This window comes from Oncorhynchus masou, chromosome 28 (assembly GCF_036934945.1).
Source record: "Oncorhynchus masou masou isolate Uvic2021 chromosome 28, UVic_Omas_1.1, whole genome shotgun sequence".
In the NCBI taxonomy this organism is placed as follows: Eukaryota; Metazoa; Chordata; class Actinopteri; order Salmoniformes; family Salmonidae; genus Oncorhynchus; species Oncorhynchus masou.
In genome coordinates, this window is record NC_088239.1 from 65,731,982 (window position 1) to 65,752,485 (window position 20,504).

General features: G+C 42.5%; 1 protein-coding gene across 4 annotated transcripts in view; it reads right to left on the reverse strand.

Annotated features, from left to right (window-relative positions):
* Positions 1 to 20,504, reverse strand: part of LOC135518094 (AP-3 complex subunit beta-1-like) — a 100,875-nt gene that overhangs the window by 61,170 nt on the left and 19,201 nt on the right. For all 4 annotated transcript variants that reach the window (XM_064942981.1, XM_064942982.1, XM_064942980.1 and 1 more), the window contains exons 7-10: positions 3,279 to 3,461; positions 1,658 to 1,813; positions 882 to 979; positions 749 to 803 (exon numbers count right to left, since the gene is read on the reverse strand). In XM_064942981.1, coding sequence (XP_064799053.1) covers positions 749 to 803; positions 882 to 979; positions 1,658 to 1,813; positions 3,279 to 3,461 — 492 coding nt within the window. The remainder of the gene's footprint in view (positions 1 to 748; positions 804 to 881; positions 980 to 1,657; positions 1,814 to 3,278; positions 3,462 to 20,504) is intronic.

A 20,504-nucleotide genomic window follows, 5' to 3' on the forward strand; every position in this document is an offset into this window, starting at 1 on the left:
AATCACCAGTCAAAACAGGAACAGTGTCTGGGTCAATCAGAATAATTATTTTGCAGACATTTGCAATGTAAGGTGGATTTATAGAGTCAGAAAGTAGCTTTCTCATGTCAACTATATGGCCAAAGATTTGTATAACTAAACCGATATGGCTGTCTCGGCTGAGCCGCAAGCAAGCCAGAGACTAGTTGCTAGGCAACTCACAGATGCAGGCTGCAGGCAGCAGTGGGAGAGAGAGGAGCAGCATGAAGCAGCCAACAACAGCAGCTAAGCTAGCAACCAAAAAAGTTTCATAGCCTTTCTCTCCTGTCCTACTGGTTTTCATATCAACTTTCCTTCGTTGACCAGAAGCTAAAGGCACAATCCTAGTCATATTAACAACCCAGCCTAGTTGTAGCATATTTACATTTGCTCTCTTTCTAAGTTTCGAACCGAGATGTCACATGAAATGGATTGCATCAGGTGTCTTTTAGAACACTGTCTTCCTGCTAATTGCATATATTGAAAACGATCTATTCCATTCTCTACTTCACTACAGTAGTTGCATGTTCAATAATGAGAAGACAGGCTTGCTATTGTCACAAGTTTTTTTAAACTCTTAATGAAAATTGGCTGTTCCTTCCATGCATAGTATTTTTTGTTGGTCAAGTCATTTTACTGTTTGGAATAAATATAACTATTTGCTAACTGGTTAATGGGGGTTGGTCTGTCAGCAACAAAATGGAACAAGATTTGCATCCCTAGTCCTTACCTTTCTCTGGATGGACATGGTGGCTATGTTCTGTAACACAATGTATTGCACCTCTCTAAGAGAGAGAGAGGAAATATTAAGCCATTGTAAATCCTCAGGAACATTTTTTGGGGGAAAAATGGATAGAGATTACCTGTGGCTTCTGAGCAGTCTGACCAGAGATTTGGTGACGATGCTGACCTCGTTTTTAGGAGCCAGGTGCCAGTACAGCTGGGCTACAGACATCACCACCTGACAGACCGAGAACAACAGACAACAGACACATCCAACATGGCCGCTTAGCAACACCTCAAATACAGACAGTGTTTTTCAACTCCAGTCATACTGTTCCCACTCTTCTTATTTAGGATGAGTCTCTCTTCACTCAGGACACAAAGCACTTTAAAGCTCCATATATCAAACAGCAAAGTAAGTAAAGTGCCATGTGTTTTAAAATGAGACATGTCATTTAGAAGGTAACAGATAGCCGGAGTAAGGACTGAGGAGTCACATTTGGAAGAAGTGACGGTAAGTGTCGGTAAGATGGAGGGCCGCAGTGTGTTTTCTCTGGTAAAGACATAACATGTCACATTGTAATCAACACACTCATTTGGGACCATTTTTCCTCCTGCTCCTACACTGCCACACAGACCTTGAGTCTCCTGGGTGATGGAGCTCTGCTCACAATGTGTGTGTGTGTTACACGATGGGTGTGTTCCTGTGTAGCAGCAGCAGAATCAGTGGTGGCACGGCGTAGCCTTGGTTCCAGAGACAGCATTGAGGAAGGAGTGAGAACTGAACCACACACTCAGACGCCTTCATCAAGGCTGCCTGTATCCCTCACAGCAGGTTGAAGAGCAGACACACCACTTACTTCTGTGTATGTGTATATTTCTACGTGTGTGCGTGTATGTGTGGTGTTTGACTCACGGCAGTGTTTCTGCTCTGTAGTAGAGGCTTGGTGTTCCTGAGCAGGAGTCTGTGGTCAGGGTCCATCATGTAGGGCTTGGCCTCAGCCTCATCTCTAGTCTTTTCCTCATCAGACTCATAGAACGCCCTCTCATTGTACTCATCAAACACACCGTCCTGAAACACACACACATTCACAGCACACACATTTACTTTCACTGTGAAACACAGCACACGCACAACCACCATAAACATCAATCTGATAGCACATCAGCCACATCTTTACCACCAGGTGTCAACTCATAATTTTCAAAGCCAGACGCACACACACATCTAGATGTTGCTTGAAGATGAGCTGGACACCTGTACAACAGGTAACAAAACTTTGCACACTGTGCTCACAAAATATCACTAGTTTTTTTACTGTGCTAATTGCACATTTTTTGCCTTTCAACCTTGGTAAAGTTATAACAATAAACAGCCACTGAGGACACGTTGTGTGTAGGGGTTCCCTTTCAAATCCTCATGTTCACACAATAACTGCAATGCTGGGTGAAAAATAACTGACTATAGACTTACATTACCAACACATACATACTTACAAATGTCTCCCAGTAGACAAAATGTCTCCCAGTAGACAAAATGTCTCCCAGTAGACAAAATGTCTAACTTTGTGATTTATTTACTGTAGGTTATATTTGACTCATCATACTGAAGAAATTATTTCTTTATTACTTTAGTGATGATGATGTCTATTGGTCATTTACCTGAGACATGTCCTGGTTGGCTTTAAAGAGACATTCAAGACAAGCCATTATTTAAAGGGACAATCTGCAGTTGCTACATACATTTTTGGACTTAATTATTTGTACCCATTTATTCTTGAAGAATATAACTTATAAATGCCTCATGAGCTTAGTTCAACTGTCGTTGAATGCAAAATATAAGCCTGTTACTCCAATAAATAAGCTCACTCCAAAATATAAGCCTGTTACTCCAATAAATAAGCTCACTCCAAAATATAAGCCTGTTACTCCAATAAATAAGCTCACTCCAAAATATAAGCCTGTTGCTCCAATAAATAAGCTCACTCCAAAATATAAGCCTGTTACTCCAATAAATAAGCTCACTCCAAAATATAAGCCTGTTACTCCAATAAATAAGCTCACTCCAAAATATAAGCCTGTTACTCCAATAAATAAGCTCACTCCAAAATATAAGCCTGTTACTCCAATAAATAAGCTCACTCCAAAATATAAGCCTGTTACTCCAATACATAAGCTCACTCCAAAATATAAGCCTGTTACTCCAATACATAAGCTCACTCCAAAATATAAGCCTGTTACTCCAATATAGAAGCTCACTCCAAAATATAAGCCTGTTACTCCAATATTTGTAAACAAAAAGTATAATTTTGATATCATGGATTGTCAGTCCTTGCATACATAGCAGTCAATGAATTTGAGAGTGGTTACATGTCTCCAGCCCCATCGCTCAGCTTTCTACAGAAACAGGGAAAACGCTTTGTTACTGTTTTAACTGCTGAGTTCCACTTTAAATGATCACACCACATCTCACACTGTTCTTGTACAATCTTATAAACCATGTTTCCCCTTTGCTTCCCCTCCCCTTCATCTCTCACCTCTTTCCAGGGGCTGGTGAACTGTGTCCTGGCGTAGCGTGTCAACATGGAGATGATGACCACCTGACCCCACTCCTCCACGTCAACTAGCAGGTTACAGAGTTTACGGTAGTTCTTATGGATCAGGTCAATACGGTCCGGACACACCTCCTCAAAGGCCATCACAACGCTGCCTGCTACCAACTAGAGGGCAGGAGGAGAGAGAGGTGTGTTACTGTAGGGCTGGAGCAAAAGCCTCATTAACTCCAGAATCGGCGTTGGAGACCAATGCTCTAGCCTGCGCACATCATAAGCCAACTTGGTTAGAAAGACTGTACTTCATGATCTAACAGAAATAATGAGGATGTACAGTTAGATTATAATAAACAAAAACTCAGGCACCACACAGGAGAATAACTGGGTAGAAAATTACAGCATTTTAAGTCTTCACTAAACTAATCTAACTTTTCATTGCCATGGGCTCCCGAGTAGCAGAGTGGTCTAAGGCAGTGCTAGAGGCATCACTAGATAACCTGGTTCGATTCCAGGCTGCATCACAAACCCGGCCGTGATTGGGAGTCCCATGTGGCGGCGCACAATTGGCCCAGCATTGTAGTAAATAAGAATTTGTTCTTATGACTTGCCTAGTTAAATAAAAATAAATCAAATAAATCCATCACTAACATTTCTCATAATTATTATTTCAGCTCATAACTAATTGAATGTTCTATTCATGAGACAAGAGAAAGGGGAAAGCGGGGGATGGAAGGAGAGAGGAAGGGGAGGGGGGCAATCAAGTACATTTTATTGTGAGAAAAAAAATCCATTTGTCTGGTCCATGTTCTATCCCTATAGTGCTACTGGCTGGCTGACTAGCTGACTGGCTGGCTGGCTGACTGGCTGGCTGACTGGCTGGCTGATTGACATGGCTATGTATTAATATGCAAACAGTTCCAACACAGAGAGACGAGGGGGAGAAGGAAGGAGATATGGAGCAGAATTCGGTCTCTCTCATTACAACAGACGGGACCCTGGTGGCCACTGCGGAAACCCTGTACATTTACCCATCAGCCTCGCCATGCAGCTGTGTTGATTGTGTATGTGTTTGTGTGTGTATGTTTGAGGCCCTCTTACAACTGGGTAGCTAGAAAGCAAAGTGTTAATCATTCAACAATCTGGACAGCTTTAGAGAGAGTAGGCTGCTACATGACTTAAAACTTTATACAATAGGTGTGTCTTACCCTGGATGCTGATTGGTCAAAATCGCATTCCAGCCATTGTCTATGCCACAAGTTACCACCGGCTAAAGCTATGATGTTGAAATGCCTATTTATGCTGTTACATCTCACTGCGCAATCCACTGTCTCATCAGCCCAACCAGAAATTGTATAAACTTGAACTCCATTGTAAAAAGCATGTAGATATTATTGCCCATTTCCTTTAGACTAGCAATTGGTTTTCAATAACGGAGATGTGTATAAACCCTGTCTGTCTCTCTGACATTGGCAACATTGTTTCAATATTGAAATTCTATCTCCGGCTGTCCCATAGTAATGAATGTAAAGGGGTCGGGAAGAGACAGACAGGCAGGCAGATTTTCTCAGCCAGTCAAAATCATGAATTAGCATCATTTTATGGATATATACAAAGTCATTTCAATAGAAAACAGTTCAAATGAAACAAAATGCAGCTAGTTTGTGGTCTTTCCAGCTTCCGTTTGAAGTGATTGTGTTAGCTGTGTTGTTGGCTAGCTCCTCTGTCCTGAGGAGAGATCACATTTTCTTTGCCAGGGGAAATTACACATCATTAGCTTATTGTTATGGATGTCTCCAAATAAATGTCACTAGAAAACAGCTTAAACAAAGGCAAATGCAGATACTTTGCTGTTATTCTGGCTGCACTGTAAGTTAGCCTTAGTTGACAAGTTAGCAAGCCAGGGATAAGAACATTTAAAACTAACGACTGGGTCACGTCTCTGACAACCGAACTGATAGAACGATTAGCCAACCGACTTGGCAAGCAACCCTAGATTTGTGTTGGTACTATATATTGTGGAAAGATGAAATAGTATGAATCAATTCATAAAAATAATTTGAATATGTTGGTAACCCATTCGTGCCGGCCCTCGAGTTCATCTCGGGCCTAACACCCATGACAATATATCCTCCGAAACCCAGCTTCCTGGGCATTATCACTTAAATAGAAAGGTGTGTGAGACAAAATGCATGTTTGGGAGCAGCCGAACTTTGCAACCACAAGTACGTTCTTCAACCAAAAACAAGCTGTTGTGTACAAAAACAACCATATGGACGAAATGAATCAAAACAGAGGCAAGGAACGTAACATTGTTTAAGCACTCAGTTTAGCAAGCAATTAGGAAATCCACAGGCAATAAGAAAACTCATAAGCAGAGTTTAACAGAGCTTGTGGTTTATAATTGGAAAGCGGCCTAATTGGGTAGTGTGTGGTTTTTAATTGTTTTGCACAGTGTGCTTGGTCTCAGAACTAACAGATGCTGGATGTAAAATTCCAACTCTGCAAACTTCATCTAGTTTAGAGACCTCATGTTGGAGTAAAGTACTGTCAGGACTTGAACAGGAACTTTGCGAGTGTAAGTGTGTGTGTATCAGTGGATACACTGATGTTCCTGGTATCTCAGGCCTGTTGTGCTCCCTCCCCCTTTCTCAACTACCCCCATTAGACACAGCACCAAGGTAAACTACATGCACCATCAACAAAACTGACACCCCAATCTATGGAGCTGGCACCCATCCTCCCTCCTTCCTCTCCCCTTCACCCTCCCTCCTTCCTTGCCCCTTCTTCACCCTCCCTCCCTCATCCACCAACATATTATCTACACTGCGTGACAAGCCAGTAATGGAAAAATCACACTAAGCAAATGGTTCCTCTAATAATACATTTCCTATAAAATTATGAAGGGCCCAAACCGTTTCCTTGCATCTATTTTGTCATGAATTCTAATTAGGGTGCCAGGGAGGTGCCAGGGAGGTGCCAGGGAGGTGCCAGGGAGGCAGCAAGTGCTGGGTCATCACACCAGAGACAACGCCTTGATTGATGGCATGGCGCAGGGTCGGTGGGCCTACCCTCCTTGCATTCTCTCTCCTCCCTCGCCTTTTCTCTTAAATTAATGGGTATCCCACCTAGCCCCTAATCATACCACACACATCTCTGTTCTCATTTCAATTTTGCAGGGGGTGGGGCAGGGGGGTGGGATGGGAGGGATCGATCATTTATCTTGTAATGGCTGGATAATAGATCCATCACAGTAAAACAGCTGCACAACCTCCTGTGTTGTTTCTCTCGCAACAGCCCTTCTCTTCTCATTCTCTGTTTATACCATCCCCTCTTTAACCAGGGGTGTCACACACATTTAGCCTAAAGGGGCCATCACTGTTCAGACCAACGTCAAGGAAGGCCACTTATTGGCTCAATAACTAAAAGTGTATTATATTTTTTACACCTATACAGATTTATACTACTTACATCAAAATACCCCATTGACTTAAAAGCACAACTGGGAATTCACTTTTGTTTCTTCTGAGAATTAAAATTTTTGCAACACCCAATCACCTAGAATAATCAAGGCTAGTTTTAGAGTACAATTTGGGTATGGATGGTAGGCCATAAACGGCTACCGAGCCGCATGTCTGTCACCTCAGCTTTATACATTCCCTCATTTAGGCGAATCACACCATGTAAAGGAGTCTAGTTACGGCAGATCTGAAATTCTAAATCTGAGCGTGAATGGAAATATCAGGTTAGGTGTTTACTTTTACTACTCCTCTAGGGGAAAACTGCTAAGTCTGCAAAGAGCATTTTGTGACACACACATCAAATGCACTTGAAATACTGCTGTGGGATCAACAGTCATAAAGCAGGTAATGTAAGACGCATGTCAAATATATCCAGAAGTGATTGTTATGACACTCCTGAGAGTGAATAAATCCAAATAGGCTTACACTTTGAATTAAAGACCAAAGGCAATATGATAGATCACCAACAAAAAGCAAAGAGACTAAACCGACAATAAATATGATATAAAAACTCTGAAATTATTAATAACAATCATAACACAAAAATACCCCTGAAAATACATTAGAATTCCTCTTTTTTTAATCACAGCACTAGCACTTCTGTGACTGTGCCCTCTATCTCTCTCTGTCCCCCAGCCAGCCAGCCAGCCAGCCAGCCTCAGTGAGAATGTGTTACAATGGGGAGAAATCATCTATCTTCGTTAGTGAATGAAGCCAAATATGCTATGCATCTGGTCTTGGGCTCTCCAGCCCCCACTGGCCTTAGTGCTACAGATTTGTTTATATAATGAGAAATGTATGCAATGAATACATAATTGAGAGGGGGAAGAGCGTGTATGGCCTGTATGTGGTCCTCTGTAACTCAGTTGGTAGAGCATGGTGCTTACAACGCCAGAATAGTGGGTTCAATTCCTGGAACCACCCATATGTAAAACATGTATGCCCACATGATTAAGTCGCTTTGGATAAAAGTGTCTGCTAAAATGTTTTAAATGTACAGGGCATTCTATATGCTAACTTCAGCACGTGCACAATTGACATTTAAACAGCCTTGATAAAGAGCATTTAGCTATGTATTTACGGTGACTTTCTGAAGAGTATGCGCTGTCTATTATCCTAATAGGGGAAGGAGATGCTGTATTTGTGATGGGCTGGGCTGCTTTAAACACTGGAGTTGGAGAATGCCATTCAAGCTAATCTAGAAAAAATAACTTAACCGTAGAAAGCAAATTAAGGTGACACCAGCATCAGTGGGAGAATGCCTTTCTAAATGGGAAGTTACCTGGGAGAGTCTAAGGATGTGGGTTTAAGTGGGTGCTAACAAAGCATTTCATTGGTGAATGAGCTAAGCTGAGGGGAGAGATGGCTAAAGATTGGGGGGGACTGTTCTGTTGGACTGGAGCACCCTCTGGTGGCTGGATGGAATTACTGCACCTAGTGGAAGTAGTGACATCATGGATTTGGTTTCAATGAATTAAGAGAGAGGGACTGACTCTTGAACAGATATGATATCAAATATAAGACACCCCATCTGATTTCAGACTGAATACAATATATTTAATCCATGCTTATTGCAATGCTGCTTTGTTCATTGCAGGTTTTTGTGAATGGAGACGTTCATTTTGGTCGCTATTTTAGTTTTAGTCTAAAAATAAATTTGAGTTATTTCATTCCTTGTTATTGTTAGTGATTATCAGTCGACTAAAACTCGGGACAATTTTAGTCTAGTTTTAGTCACAGCCATTTTAGTCACAATGGTCAGGGCATTTTTTCTATTAAACAATTAATATTTAGGCTAACTTTAGGCTACCTCTAACTTCCATCATGTGGACATTCAGACAGCATTGTCCAACTAGGCCTACTATCTCCTGGTATACCTTAGCTGGCAACATTGATATTGTGGCAGATTGCAGTTATAATTAACAATATAGGCTATAAAATCCTACAGGTTAAACAATTTACAGCTCTGATTTTCTCCCCATCGTAACTTTCAAGGGGGGTGAGTAAGCATTTGAGCTTGACAAAAATGCCAGAAGTATTACTGTAGTCCTACTAAACTAATATATTTTGTTTTTCCACATAGGAAAAAAGCAACCACAACTCGCATTTGTGGACTGTGGCTCGAGAGCAGCGACACAGAGGAATGAATAATAGATCTTCTGATGTGATCAAAGCAAAAATACCTTACATGAAAGTAAGAGTAAACATTGTTTCTAGTTGAAGTTAGTTACAAGTCAAGTGTCCTGGCATCGAATCAGTTCAAAAGATTTGACGAGTGACAGAAATGACCGACTGGGAGCTGTGTGAGAGTGCAGGGCATATCAGCTCAATCAGACTGTGTAACTGAAAGATGTCAATTCTGCCAATGAGAGGATTGCATGAAATATTCTTCATGTATGCATGCTCGTGACTAGACAATATTCTTCATGTATGCATGCTCGTGACTGGACAATATTCTTCATGTATGCATGCTCGTGACTGGACAATATTCTTCATGTATGCATGCTCGTGACTAGACAATATTCTTCATGTATGCATGCTCGTGACTAGACAATATTCTTCATGTATGCATGCTCGTGACTAGACAATATTCTTCATGTATGCATGCTCGTGACTAGACAATATTCTTCATGTATGCATGCTCGTGACTGGACAATATTCTTCATGTATGCATGCTCGTGACTAGACAATATTCTTCATGTATGCATGCTCGTGACTGGACAATATTCTTCATGTATGCATGCTCGTGACTGGACAATATTCTTCATGTATGCATGCTCGTGACTAGACAATATTCTTCATGTATGCATGCTCGTGACTGGACAATATTCTTCATGTATGCATGCTCGTGACTAGACAATATTCTTCATGTATGCATGCTCGTGACTAGACAATATTCTTCATGTATGCATGCTCGTGACTGGGCAATATTCTTCATGTATGTATGCTCTTTTTTTTTATTTCACCTTTATTTAACCAGGTAGGCAAGTTGAGAACAAGTTAATTTACAATTGCGACCTGGCCAAGATAAAGCAAAGCAGTTCGACACATACAACGACACAGAGTTACACATGGAGTAAAACAAACATACAGTCAATAATACAGTATAAACAAGTCTTATATACGATGTGAGCAAATGAGGTGAGATAAGGGAGGTAAAGGCAAAAAAGGCCATGGTGGCAAAGTAAATACAATATAGCAAGTAAAACACAGGAATGGTAGATTTGCAATGGAAGAATGTGCAAAGTAGAAATAAAAAATAATGGGGTGCAAAGAAGCAAAATAAATAAATTAGTTAAATACAGTAGGGAAAGAGATAGTTGTTTGGGCTAAATTATAGGTGGGCTATGTACAGTTGTAGTAATCTGTGAGCAGCTCTGACAGTTGGTGCTTAAAGCTAGTGAGGGAGATAAGTGTTTCCAGTTTCAGAGATTTTTGTAGTTTGTTCCAGTCATTGGCAGCAGAGAACTGGAAGGAGAGGCGGCCAAAGAAAGAATTGGTTTTGGGGGTGACTAGAGGGATATACCTGCTGGAGCGTGTGCTACAGGTGGGAGATGCTATGGTGACCAGCGAGCTGAGATAAGGGGGGACTTTATCTAGCATGGTCTTGTAGATGACATGGAGCCAGTGGGTTTGGCGACGAGTATGAAGCGAGGGCCAGCCAACGAGAGCGTACAGGACGCAATGGTGGGTAGTATATGGGGCTTTGGTGACAAAACGGATTGCACTGTGATAGACTGCATCCAATTTGTTGAGTAGGGTATTGGAGGCTATTTTGTAAATGACATCGCCAAAGTCGAGGATTGGTAGGATGGTCAGTTTTACAAGGGTATGTTTGGCAGCATGAGTGAAGTATGCTTTGTTTGCGAAATAGGAAGCCAATTCTGGATTTAACTTTGGATTGGAGATGTTTGATACGGGTCTGGAAGGAGAGTTTACAGTCTAACCAGACACCTAAGTATTGGTAGTTGTCCACGTATTCTAAGTCAGAGCCGTCCAGAGTAGTGATGTTGGACAGGCGGGTAGGTGCGGGTAGCGATCGGTTGAAGAGCATGCATTTTGTTTTACTTTTACTTCACTGAATGAATGTCCAGAGTTAGTGGTTGAAATCCAGGGACATGGAGAGAAAATTGGTCCGGTATGTTCCGTTCAGAGCCGCGCTGCCCTGCACCGTACAAAACTGGCGATAGATTTTCGAGCTAAAGGATAGCTGATGACCACAAACCGTGGTTAGCTGAATACTAACGATTTGCCAGTAAAGAAGCTAACTAGCTTCTGAACTAGCTTCTGATTAGCTTCTGGCTAGTTTCTGGCTAGTTTCTGGCTAGCTTCTTGGAGGATTACAGATTTGAGGTAAATAATACTTTTTATAAATATAAATTGGTGAGCCGGGTTGCAGGAGAGTGTTTTGAAGATGAGTTTATGGAAAATGTTTAAAAAAATGTATGTGAAATGTCCACCCCTCCCACCCCTCTACCCCTCCCTCCCATCCCTCCACATATTGTATTAATGGGGACCCATGCAGTGAACCTGACCTTCTCCAGTGGCAAAGATGACATCACCTCCTTAACCCACTGCATAAAGGAGGGAGGCGTTGCTTTTTCCAGTGGAAGAGGACAAGGTGGCGTGCTAGCAGATGTGTGGTAGTAAAAAGGAGTGAACAGGTTTGGGTTAACAGTTGTAATCCACATATGTAAGAATGCCTCCCCCCGGAAAAATGGAGTCCCAGAAGCCACTCAAATATTGGCATGACTAACACGAGTCCCACAGTCGCTGGACTACGGTGGCATCTCAAACACTTGAGGTCAACATTTAGACATATTTTTGCCAATCTGTTATTTGCGTAATGGAGACGGTGCAAAACCTTCAACTGAATGAGCCCATCCATGCCTTGTGCAAAATTATGTGTGGATACACTCAATACTGTGTTGCCATATATCATCGGGTAGCTCACCACCAATGTCTTGCTCCCATGTAGATGTTGTATTTGCCAAGGAGGTGGATTAATGTTCTGTATTATGTTGTATAATCTGGAGATTGTGCCCTTCAGATATGGGTTAAGATCTAAGCACCTCTCGACTGGACACTTAGTAGGCTCCAGTGGAAATGAAGGGAAATGTTTTTTGGCAAAGCTGCGAGTTTGCAGGTATCTGAAAGTGGGTATTGGGAATATTATGGTCAACCCTCAAGAGTATCGAATGAGATGGATGTGGGTCACAAAAAAACACCAGACCATTCCTATGCCACAACTGGAATGCCGTGTCAATCTGTGATGCTCGGAAGAGATGATTAGATGTTCATGGGGAGAAGCCGCTTGCTTGTTTAAGGCTAAAGTGATTTCGGAATTGGGACCAGACTTTAAGGGAGTTCTTGAATATGGGATTCAAAACATGGGCGCCAATGTTCATGGGTATCGAGGAGCACAAGAGCAAGACAGGAGAAGTTGGAAGGCTTGACAGTAACTCAATGATGGCCCAAGTTGGACCATCCTTGTTTTCAAATGTAGAAACCCAATAAACACATTTAGATATACCACCTTATGAAATCCTGCTTAATGCGCCCCAGGAGTGTTTTTCAGTTGTTTAAACAGAGCCTTGAATGAGCGTGTGACCTTTATCCCCAAATTAGTAAGCACCTGAAGCTCCACCTTAAATGGGAAATCGGCATACCCAATTCCTTCTGCTAACTGATTAATGGAGTGCCGTGGAAACTTACATAATTAGTCATGCTATCCCGTGTTTTACTGCTTAAAGAAGTCTCTTGTTATATGCTAGTGTTTTTCTAACCTGATAGAAACTTGTCTTGGTGTGACTTAGTCATAAGACTAGGCTTACAGCTAAGAAACGTTTGGGTGCAACTGCAGCATGTGAAATCCCGTGGGTTTACCATCTAAAAAAAGTCACATGTATGGAACCTTGCAGAAAGGAGTACAATATAGTGGTTGTTGTTGTGAATAGACAGTTGAGCCCTTGGGCTATCAACCTTGTGCTATCTTAAATTTACACAGACAACGAATGACCTTTTTCACACTAATCGGCTGACTGCCACGTATACAGAAAGGGGTTGTATGTATTTTCTCTATAAAAGCATTGAACCAGCACTGTTCGTTGAGCTTTCAACTATGCACCTGATGCTCTACCTTGACTCACAATTTTTGCTAATCTCATGATAAAGTGTTGTTTGAAAGAATCTACACACTCTCTTCCTTTTGATTAGATATTCCACAATAAATTGGTGACAGCGGTGGGATACTAACTTCGCTTGCCGATTGCTCCCAGGAGACCGAGGTTAAACTGCGCGCAGGGGCTTTGTTAAACGTGGCTCAGGTTACCACACACTCCGACTACTAAAACGGAGCAGAGGGGGACCCACCTCGGACCTGCCAGGAGTGTCAGTGAGTGGATACGTCATTCCGGACAGATAAATTCAGAGTGAGACTGATTTTTTTTTTAAACATTGAAAATCCTGTTCTAAGAACAGGTTGTGCACATTATGTTGTTTGTTGTTGTAGAAAAGACACCCCTAGTTGTAGCAGAGTTATTTCTGAATAGGGAAAGTCCTAGAAGTAATTCTAGGGTGAACATCCTGTTGAAGCAGGGTAACCCTGTAGGAGTAGGGGACATCTCCGATTGGGATCTTTTTGTTGAAGAATAAGTATTCTGGTTAGAGACAGGGGTTGTGTTTCTCTGCTGAAGCAGAAAAGCAGCCATGGGATGATATGACACTGTTACGAGTTAAGTAATTCCAGGGCACAATCCTGAGATAGAAAACATATTCATGCTAAAATAAATAAATAAACATAACAGGAAGCAAAAAAATATCTAAAAATAATAATATACATATATACACGCACACACACACACACACACACACACATACATACATACATACATACATACTGCTCAAAAAAATAAAGGGAACACTTAAACAACACAATGTCAATCACACTTCTGTGAAATCAAACTGTCCACTTAGGAAGCAACACTGATTGACAAATTTCACATGCTGTTGTGCAAATGGAATAGACAACAGGTGGAAATTATAGGCAATTAGCAAGTCACCCCCAATAAAGGAGTGGTTCTGCAGGTGGTGACTACAGACCACTTCTCAGTTCCTATGCTTCCTGGCTGATGTTTTGGTCACTTTTGAATGCTGGCGGTGCTTTCACTCTAGTGGTAGCATGAGACGGAGTCTACAACCCACACAAGTGGCTCAGGTAGTGCAGCTCATCCAGGATGGAACATCAATGCGAGCTGTGGCAAGAAGGTTTGCTGTGTCTGTCAGCGTAGTGTCCAGAGCATGGAGGCGCTACCAGGAGACAGGCCAGTACATCAGGAGACGTGGAGGAGGCCGTAGGAGGGCAACAACCCAGCAGCAGCAGGATCACTACCTCCGCCATTGTGCAAGGAGGAGCAGGAGGAGCACTGCCAGAGCCCTGCAAAATGACCTCTAGCAGGCCACAAATGTGCATGTGTCTGCTCAAACGGTCAGAAACAGACTCCATGAGGGTGGTATGAGGGCCCGACGTCCACAGGTGCAGGATGTTTGGCATTTGCCAGATAACACCAAGATTGGCAAATTCTTCACAGATGAAAGCAGGTTCACACTGAGCACGTGACAGACCCCTTGTGAGACCATATGCTGGTGCAGTTGGCCCTGGGTTCCTCCTAATGCAAGACAATGTTAGACCTCATGTGGCTGGAGTGTGTCAGCAGTTCCTGCAAGAGGAAGGCATTGATGCTATGGACTGGCCCGCCCGTTCCCCAGACCTGAATCCAATTGAGCATATCTGGGACATCATGTATCGCTCCATCCACCAACGCCACGTTGCACCACAGACTGTCCAGGAGTTGGCGCATGCTTTAGTCCATGAGGTCTGGGAGAAGATCCCGCAGGAGACCATTCGCCACCTCATCAGGAGCATGCCCAGGCATTGTAGGGAGGTCATAAAGGCACGTGGAGGCCACACACACTACTGAGCCTCATTTTGACTTGTTTAAGGACATCAAAGTTGGATCAGCCTGTAGTGTGGTTTTCAACTTTAATTTTGAGTGTGACTCCATGGGTTGATAAATTTGATTTCCATTGATATTTTTTGTGTGATTTTGTTGTCAGCACATTCAAATATGTAAAGAAAAAAGTATTTAATAAGAATATTTCATTCATTCAGATCTAGGATGTGTTATTTTAGTGTTCCATTTATTTTTTTGAGCTGTGTATATATAAACACTGTAAAATAAAATGAATCAGTGTACTGGTAAAACAGTTGGTTATGAAAGGGAAACCAGCTATACATTTCAACCCTACACGGAAATGTGCATCAGAACTACCATGTGGGTACAACATTTAAAATTACATAGAGTAAAAAATTATTTTGATGGAGGAGAAATTACTATTTTCAAATTATAGAAAGGAAGACGTTCCTAACCAAATACTGTTTATTTGTTTTTGCTTCCTGACTGTGTTTATTTATTTATTTTTTATTTCACCTTTATTTAACCAGGTAGGCTAGTTGAGAACAAGTTCTCATTTGCAACTGCGACCTGGCCAAGACAAAGCGTAGCAATTCGACACATACAACAACACAGAGTTACACATGGAATAAACAAAACATACAGGCAATAATACAGTAGAACAAAAGAAAACAAGAAGTCTATATACAGTGAGTGCAAATGAGGTAAGTTAAGGAAATAAATAGGCCATGGTGGCGAAGTAATTACAATACAGCAATTAAACACTGGAATGGTAGATCGGCAGAAGATGAATGTGCAGGTAGAGATACTGGGGTGCAAAGGAACAAAATAAATAAATAAAATACCAGTATGTGGATGAGGTAGGTAGATAATTGGATGGGCTGTTTACAGATAGGCTATGTACAGGTGCAGTGATCTGTAAACTGCTCTGACAGCTGGTGCTTAAAGCTAGTGAGGGAGATGTGAGTCTCCAGCTTCAGTGATTTTTGCAATTCGTTCCAGTCATGGGCAGCAGAGAACTGGAAGGAAAGACGACCAAAGGAGGAATTGGCTTTGGGGGTGACCAGTAGGATATACCAGCTGGAGCGAGAGCTTCGAGTGGGTGCTGCTATGGTGACCAGTGAGCTGAGATAAGGCGGGGCTTTACCTAGAGACTTGTAGATGGTCAGTTTTACGAGGGTATGCTTGGCAGCATGAGTGAAGGATGCTTTGTTGCGATATAGGAAGCCGATTCTATATTTAATTTTGGAGATGCGTACTGTGAGTCTGGAAGGAGAGTTTACAGTCTAACCAGACACCCAGGTATTTGTAGAAAAAAATATATATAATTATTTCACCTTCATTTAACCAGGTAGGCTAGTTGAGAACAAGTTCTCATTTACAACTGCGACCTGGCCAAGATAAAGCATAGCAGTGTGAACAGACAACACAGAGTTACACATGGAGTAAAAAATAAACAAGTCAATAACACAGAAAAAAAGTAGGCCATGGTGGCAAAGTAATTACAATATATCAATTAAACACTGGTGTGATAGATGTGCAGAAGATGAATGTGCAAGTAGAGATACTGGGGTGCAAAAGAGCAAGATAAATAAATACAGTATGGGGATGAGGTAGTTGGATGGGCTATTTGCAGATGGGCTACGTACAGGTGCAGTGATCTGTGAGCTGCTCTGACAGCTGGAGCTTAAAGCTAGTGAGGGAGATATGAGTCTCCAGCTTCAGTTATTTTTGCAGTTCGTTCCAGTCATTGGCAGCAGAGAACATTAAGGAAAGGCTGCCAAATGAGGAATTGGCTTTGGGGGTGACCAGTGAGATATACCTGCTGGAGCACATGCTACAGGTGGGTGCTGCTATGGTGACCAGTGAGCTGAGATAAAGCGGGGCTTTACCTAGCAAAGACTTGTAGATGACCTGGAGCCAGTGGGTTTGGCAACGAGTATGAAGCGAGGGCCAGCCAACGAGAACGTACAGGTCGCAGTGGTGGGTAGTATATGGGGCTTTGGTGACAAAACAGATGGCACTGTGATAGACTGCATCCAATTTGTTGAGTAGAGTGTTGGAGGCTATTTTGTAGATGACACCGCCAAAGTCGAGGATCGGTACAATGGTCAGTTTTACAAGGGTATGTTTGGCAGCATGAGTGAAGGATGCTTTGTTTTGCGACACAGGAAGCCGATTCTAGATTTAATTTTGGATTGGAGATGCTTAATGTGAGTCTAGAAGGAGAGTTTACAGTCTAGCCAGACACCTAGGTATTTGTAGTTGTCCACAAGTCAGAACCGTCCAGAGTAGTGATGCTGCATGGGCGGACAGCGATCGGTTGAAGAGCATGCATTTAGTTATACTTGCATTTGACTGCCAGGCGAGGCTGTAATTTGAGAAACCAAGGTTGTTGAGTCTGCCGATAAGAATGTGTTGATTGACAGAGTCGAGAGCCATGGCCAAGTTTGATTAATGTCTCTTATCGATGACGGTTATGATATCGTTTAGGACCTTGAGCGTGGCAGAGGTACACCCATGACCAGCTCTGAAACCAGATTGCATGGGGATGAAGGTATAGTGGGATTCGAAATGGTTGGTAATCTGTTAACTTGGCTTTCGAGGGGGGCGCTAGAGAGCGTGCTATGGAGTAGACGTGCTTTGCTAGAGCTCCGCTCCAGTTTGAAACAAATTAGTATTTATCTTAACCTCTCACGACCTATATCTTCAAACAAATATGACAAAGGGAAAAGGCACCAGAAAAGCGAGTGCTAAACAAGAGAACTTGAATGAGATAGACAGCGAACCAATTTCAACGTCGCCAACCCACGAGGAGTTAGCTGAAGAGGCTAGCTTCCAAGAATCCCCCACAGAGTCTACGCAAAGTGACATACTGGCTGCCATAAACTCACTAAGCAAGAAGGTGGACACAAGGTTGGCTGATATCTCAGAGTATTGGGACTTTGGCCGAAACTGTGAAGGCAACTCAGAGAAGGGTGCATGAGGTTGAGCAGACGACAGTCGATCACGAGGCCAGGCTACAGGACATAGAGAAACAGTGCGCAACGATCAAAAATGACAACGAAACCCTGAAAGCCCAACTGGAAATGCTCAAGTCGCATTCAAGACGCCAGAACATCCGAATATGTGGTATCCAGGAGGACACTGAGAAAGGGAAACCCACTGAATTTGTCTCAGAGCTGATACCGGCCCTGCTGGGGAGTGAACACTTCAAAACGGCCATCCTGATCGACCGCGCACACAGATCTCAGGCAACGAAGCCGGCCAAGGGAGGGCCACCAAGGCCATTCATTGTACGGCTGCACTATCCCCAGACCAGGGATCTCATCCTCAAGCTGGCTAGTCAAAAGTTCCCCCTTAACTTCAACGGAGCCAGGGTGTCTTTCTACCCAGATCTTACCATGAAGGTGGGGAACCAACGGAAAGAGTATGATGAGGTACGCAACAAATGCAGGGCGGCCAACATCCGACATGGATTCCTCTTCCCAGCCCGGTTTAAGGTGACAGTCGAAGGATCAACACGTACGTTTGACAACCCAAAAGAGGCCGATCGGTTCTTGACAAGCAAGCTCCCTGGCTGAGGATACAGAACGGCTGTGTCAGCCGGCTAAATGACCAAATACAGGCCAGGAATGTGTTTGGATTTCCGGACTAAGACTTTTATTAGAAGATTAGAAGATCAGAATTTGGGACTTATGATTGGTGAGATGTTGTGGCTAATATAGCATTGTTTGGCACATCATGTTTTAGCGCCACTCACCCCCTAACGTGAGAGTTAAGTGTAATATTAGCATATATGCGGAGCATCTATAGACGACGAGTTAGTTCAAGCTGTATGTCTAGACACCCTAAGGTTTGTGTGTTAGCCAAGGTTAGCTTCGTTTGGGGAAGTCACTCAGTAAAGGGACGGGAGGGGGGATGGGGTATGTGTTTTATGTTCACGTTTATTATTAGTACTGGTGGCATGACAAGCTCCCGCATGGCGGGACGTTTTTCTTCTGAGTTTTGTATGACAGCAACAATTTGCTCTAAAATAAGAAATGCCACATAGTGACAGAGCACAGAGTAGACCAGGTGGAATAAAGATAGTCAGCTGGAACTGTAATGGCTTAGGGCATGTGGTGAAACCAGCTAAGGTTTTTTCTCATCTTAAATCACTGGGTGCTGACATATTGTTTCTTCAACAAACTCATATTAAACGCTCCGCTCAGGCCAAGCTACGAGTCGGCTGGATCGGTCAGATATACCAGTCTAACTTTGATGCAAAAGCGAGAGGGGTAGCAATCCTGATAAGGAAAAACATTCCGTTTGTTTACTCATCCTCGATTTCAGAACCTAATGGTTGGTATATTATTGTGGCTGGTACACTGAATTCGAAACCAGTAACCTTGGTCAATTTATATGGACCCAACTTCGATGATCCATTATTTTTTCAAAGGGTATTTAAGGACATACCAAATATCTCGGATTCAAGTGTTATTGTTGGAGGGGACTTTAACTGTACGTTAGATCCTCTTTTAGATAAACAGCTATCAAGGTCACTTCAACAATCAAATGCCAGTGTCTGTCTAAATACATTGATGACAAACCTTAACATTGTCAATATTTGGAGACTGACGCACCCAACACAGGGATTACTCTTTCTTTTCATCAGTTCATAAATCATATTCCAGAATTGACTTTTGTTGGACTTCAAACTAATTTCAGCAGCTGAGTCGGTTACCTATCACCCGATTCTAATTACGGACCACTCTCCTGTGTCCATGGTGCTGAAACTCAACAATATGTCGACAGGTCGGCGACCGTGGCGCTTAGACACATTCCTGCTGAAAGATGAGGCTTTTTGTCAGTATTTGAAGGAGCAGATTGCCTTTATCCTCTGAACGAACGACATAGGGGATGTTGACGACTCCACCCTTTGGGAATCTCTAAAGGCTGTGATTAGAGGTTACATTATTTCTTATACATCAGAGAGGAAGAAATGCGCCAATACTAGGCTAAGAGAAATTGAAAGAGAGTTAAGGGAACAGGAGAACGTTTTTCGGAAGAATTCCTCGTATACAGTCCTTGAGAACATCACCAAGTTAAAATATGAATACAATACCATCCTTTCGAAACGGGTGGGCTCTTTACTTGCTAGAACGCAACAAAGTTATTTTGAACTGGGTGACAAACCACAAATTATTAGCAAGACAGCTAAGGCATGTACAGGCATCTAGAGCTATTCACAAAATAAAAAAGACAAGAATGGTAAAATAGTAACAGATCCGCAGGAAATAAATACTTTGCACAGTTTTACTCAGAGCTATACCAATCAAAATGCGATGCTACTGATCCACAAACTATGGAACGCTTTCTCGCTGAATGTGAACTTCAAAACTAGACAGGGGGGCAGCTTCTGCACTCGATGCAGGGATAACTTTGGAGGAAATTAACACAGTGATAGCACAATTTCCAAACAGCAAGGCCCCTGGGCCCGATGGATATGTAATAGAATTCTATAAGTAGTACTGTGCCAGTCTAGCTCCACTTATGTTGCGAATGTTTAAACAATCCAAAGAAAATGCCAAACTCCCGCAAACACTGTATGAGGCTACAATAGCACTGATCTTGAAAAAAGATAGAGATTCCATGGAGATGTCGTCTTATCGCCCCGTGTCGTTACTCCCCATAGAAAACAAGGTGTTGACAAAGATATTGGCAAACCGATTGAAAAC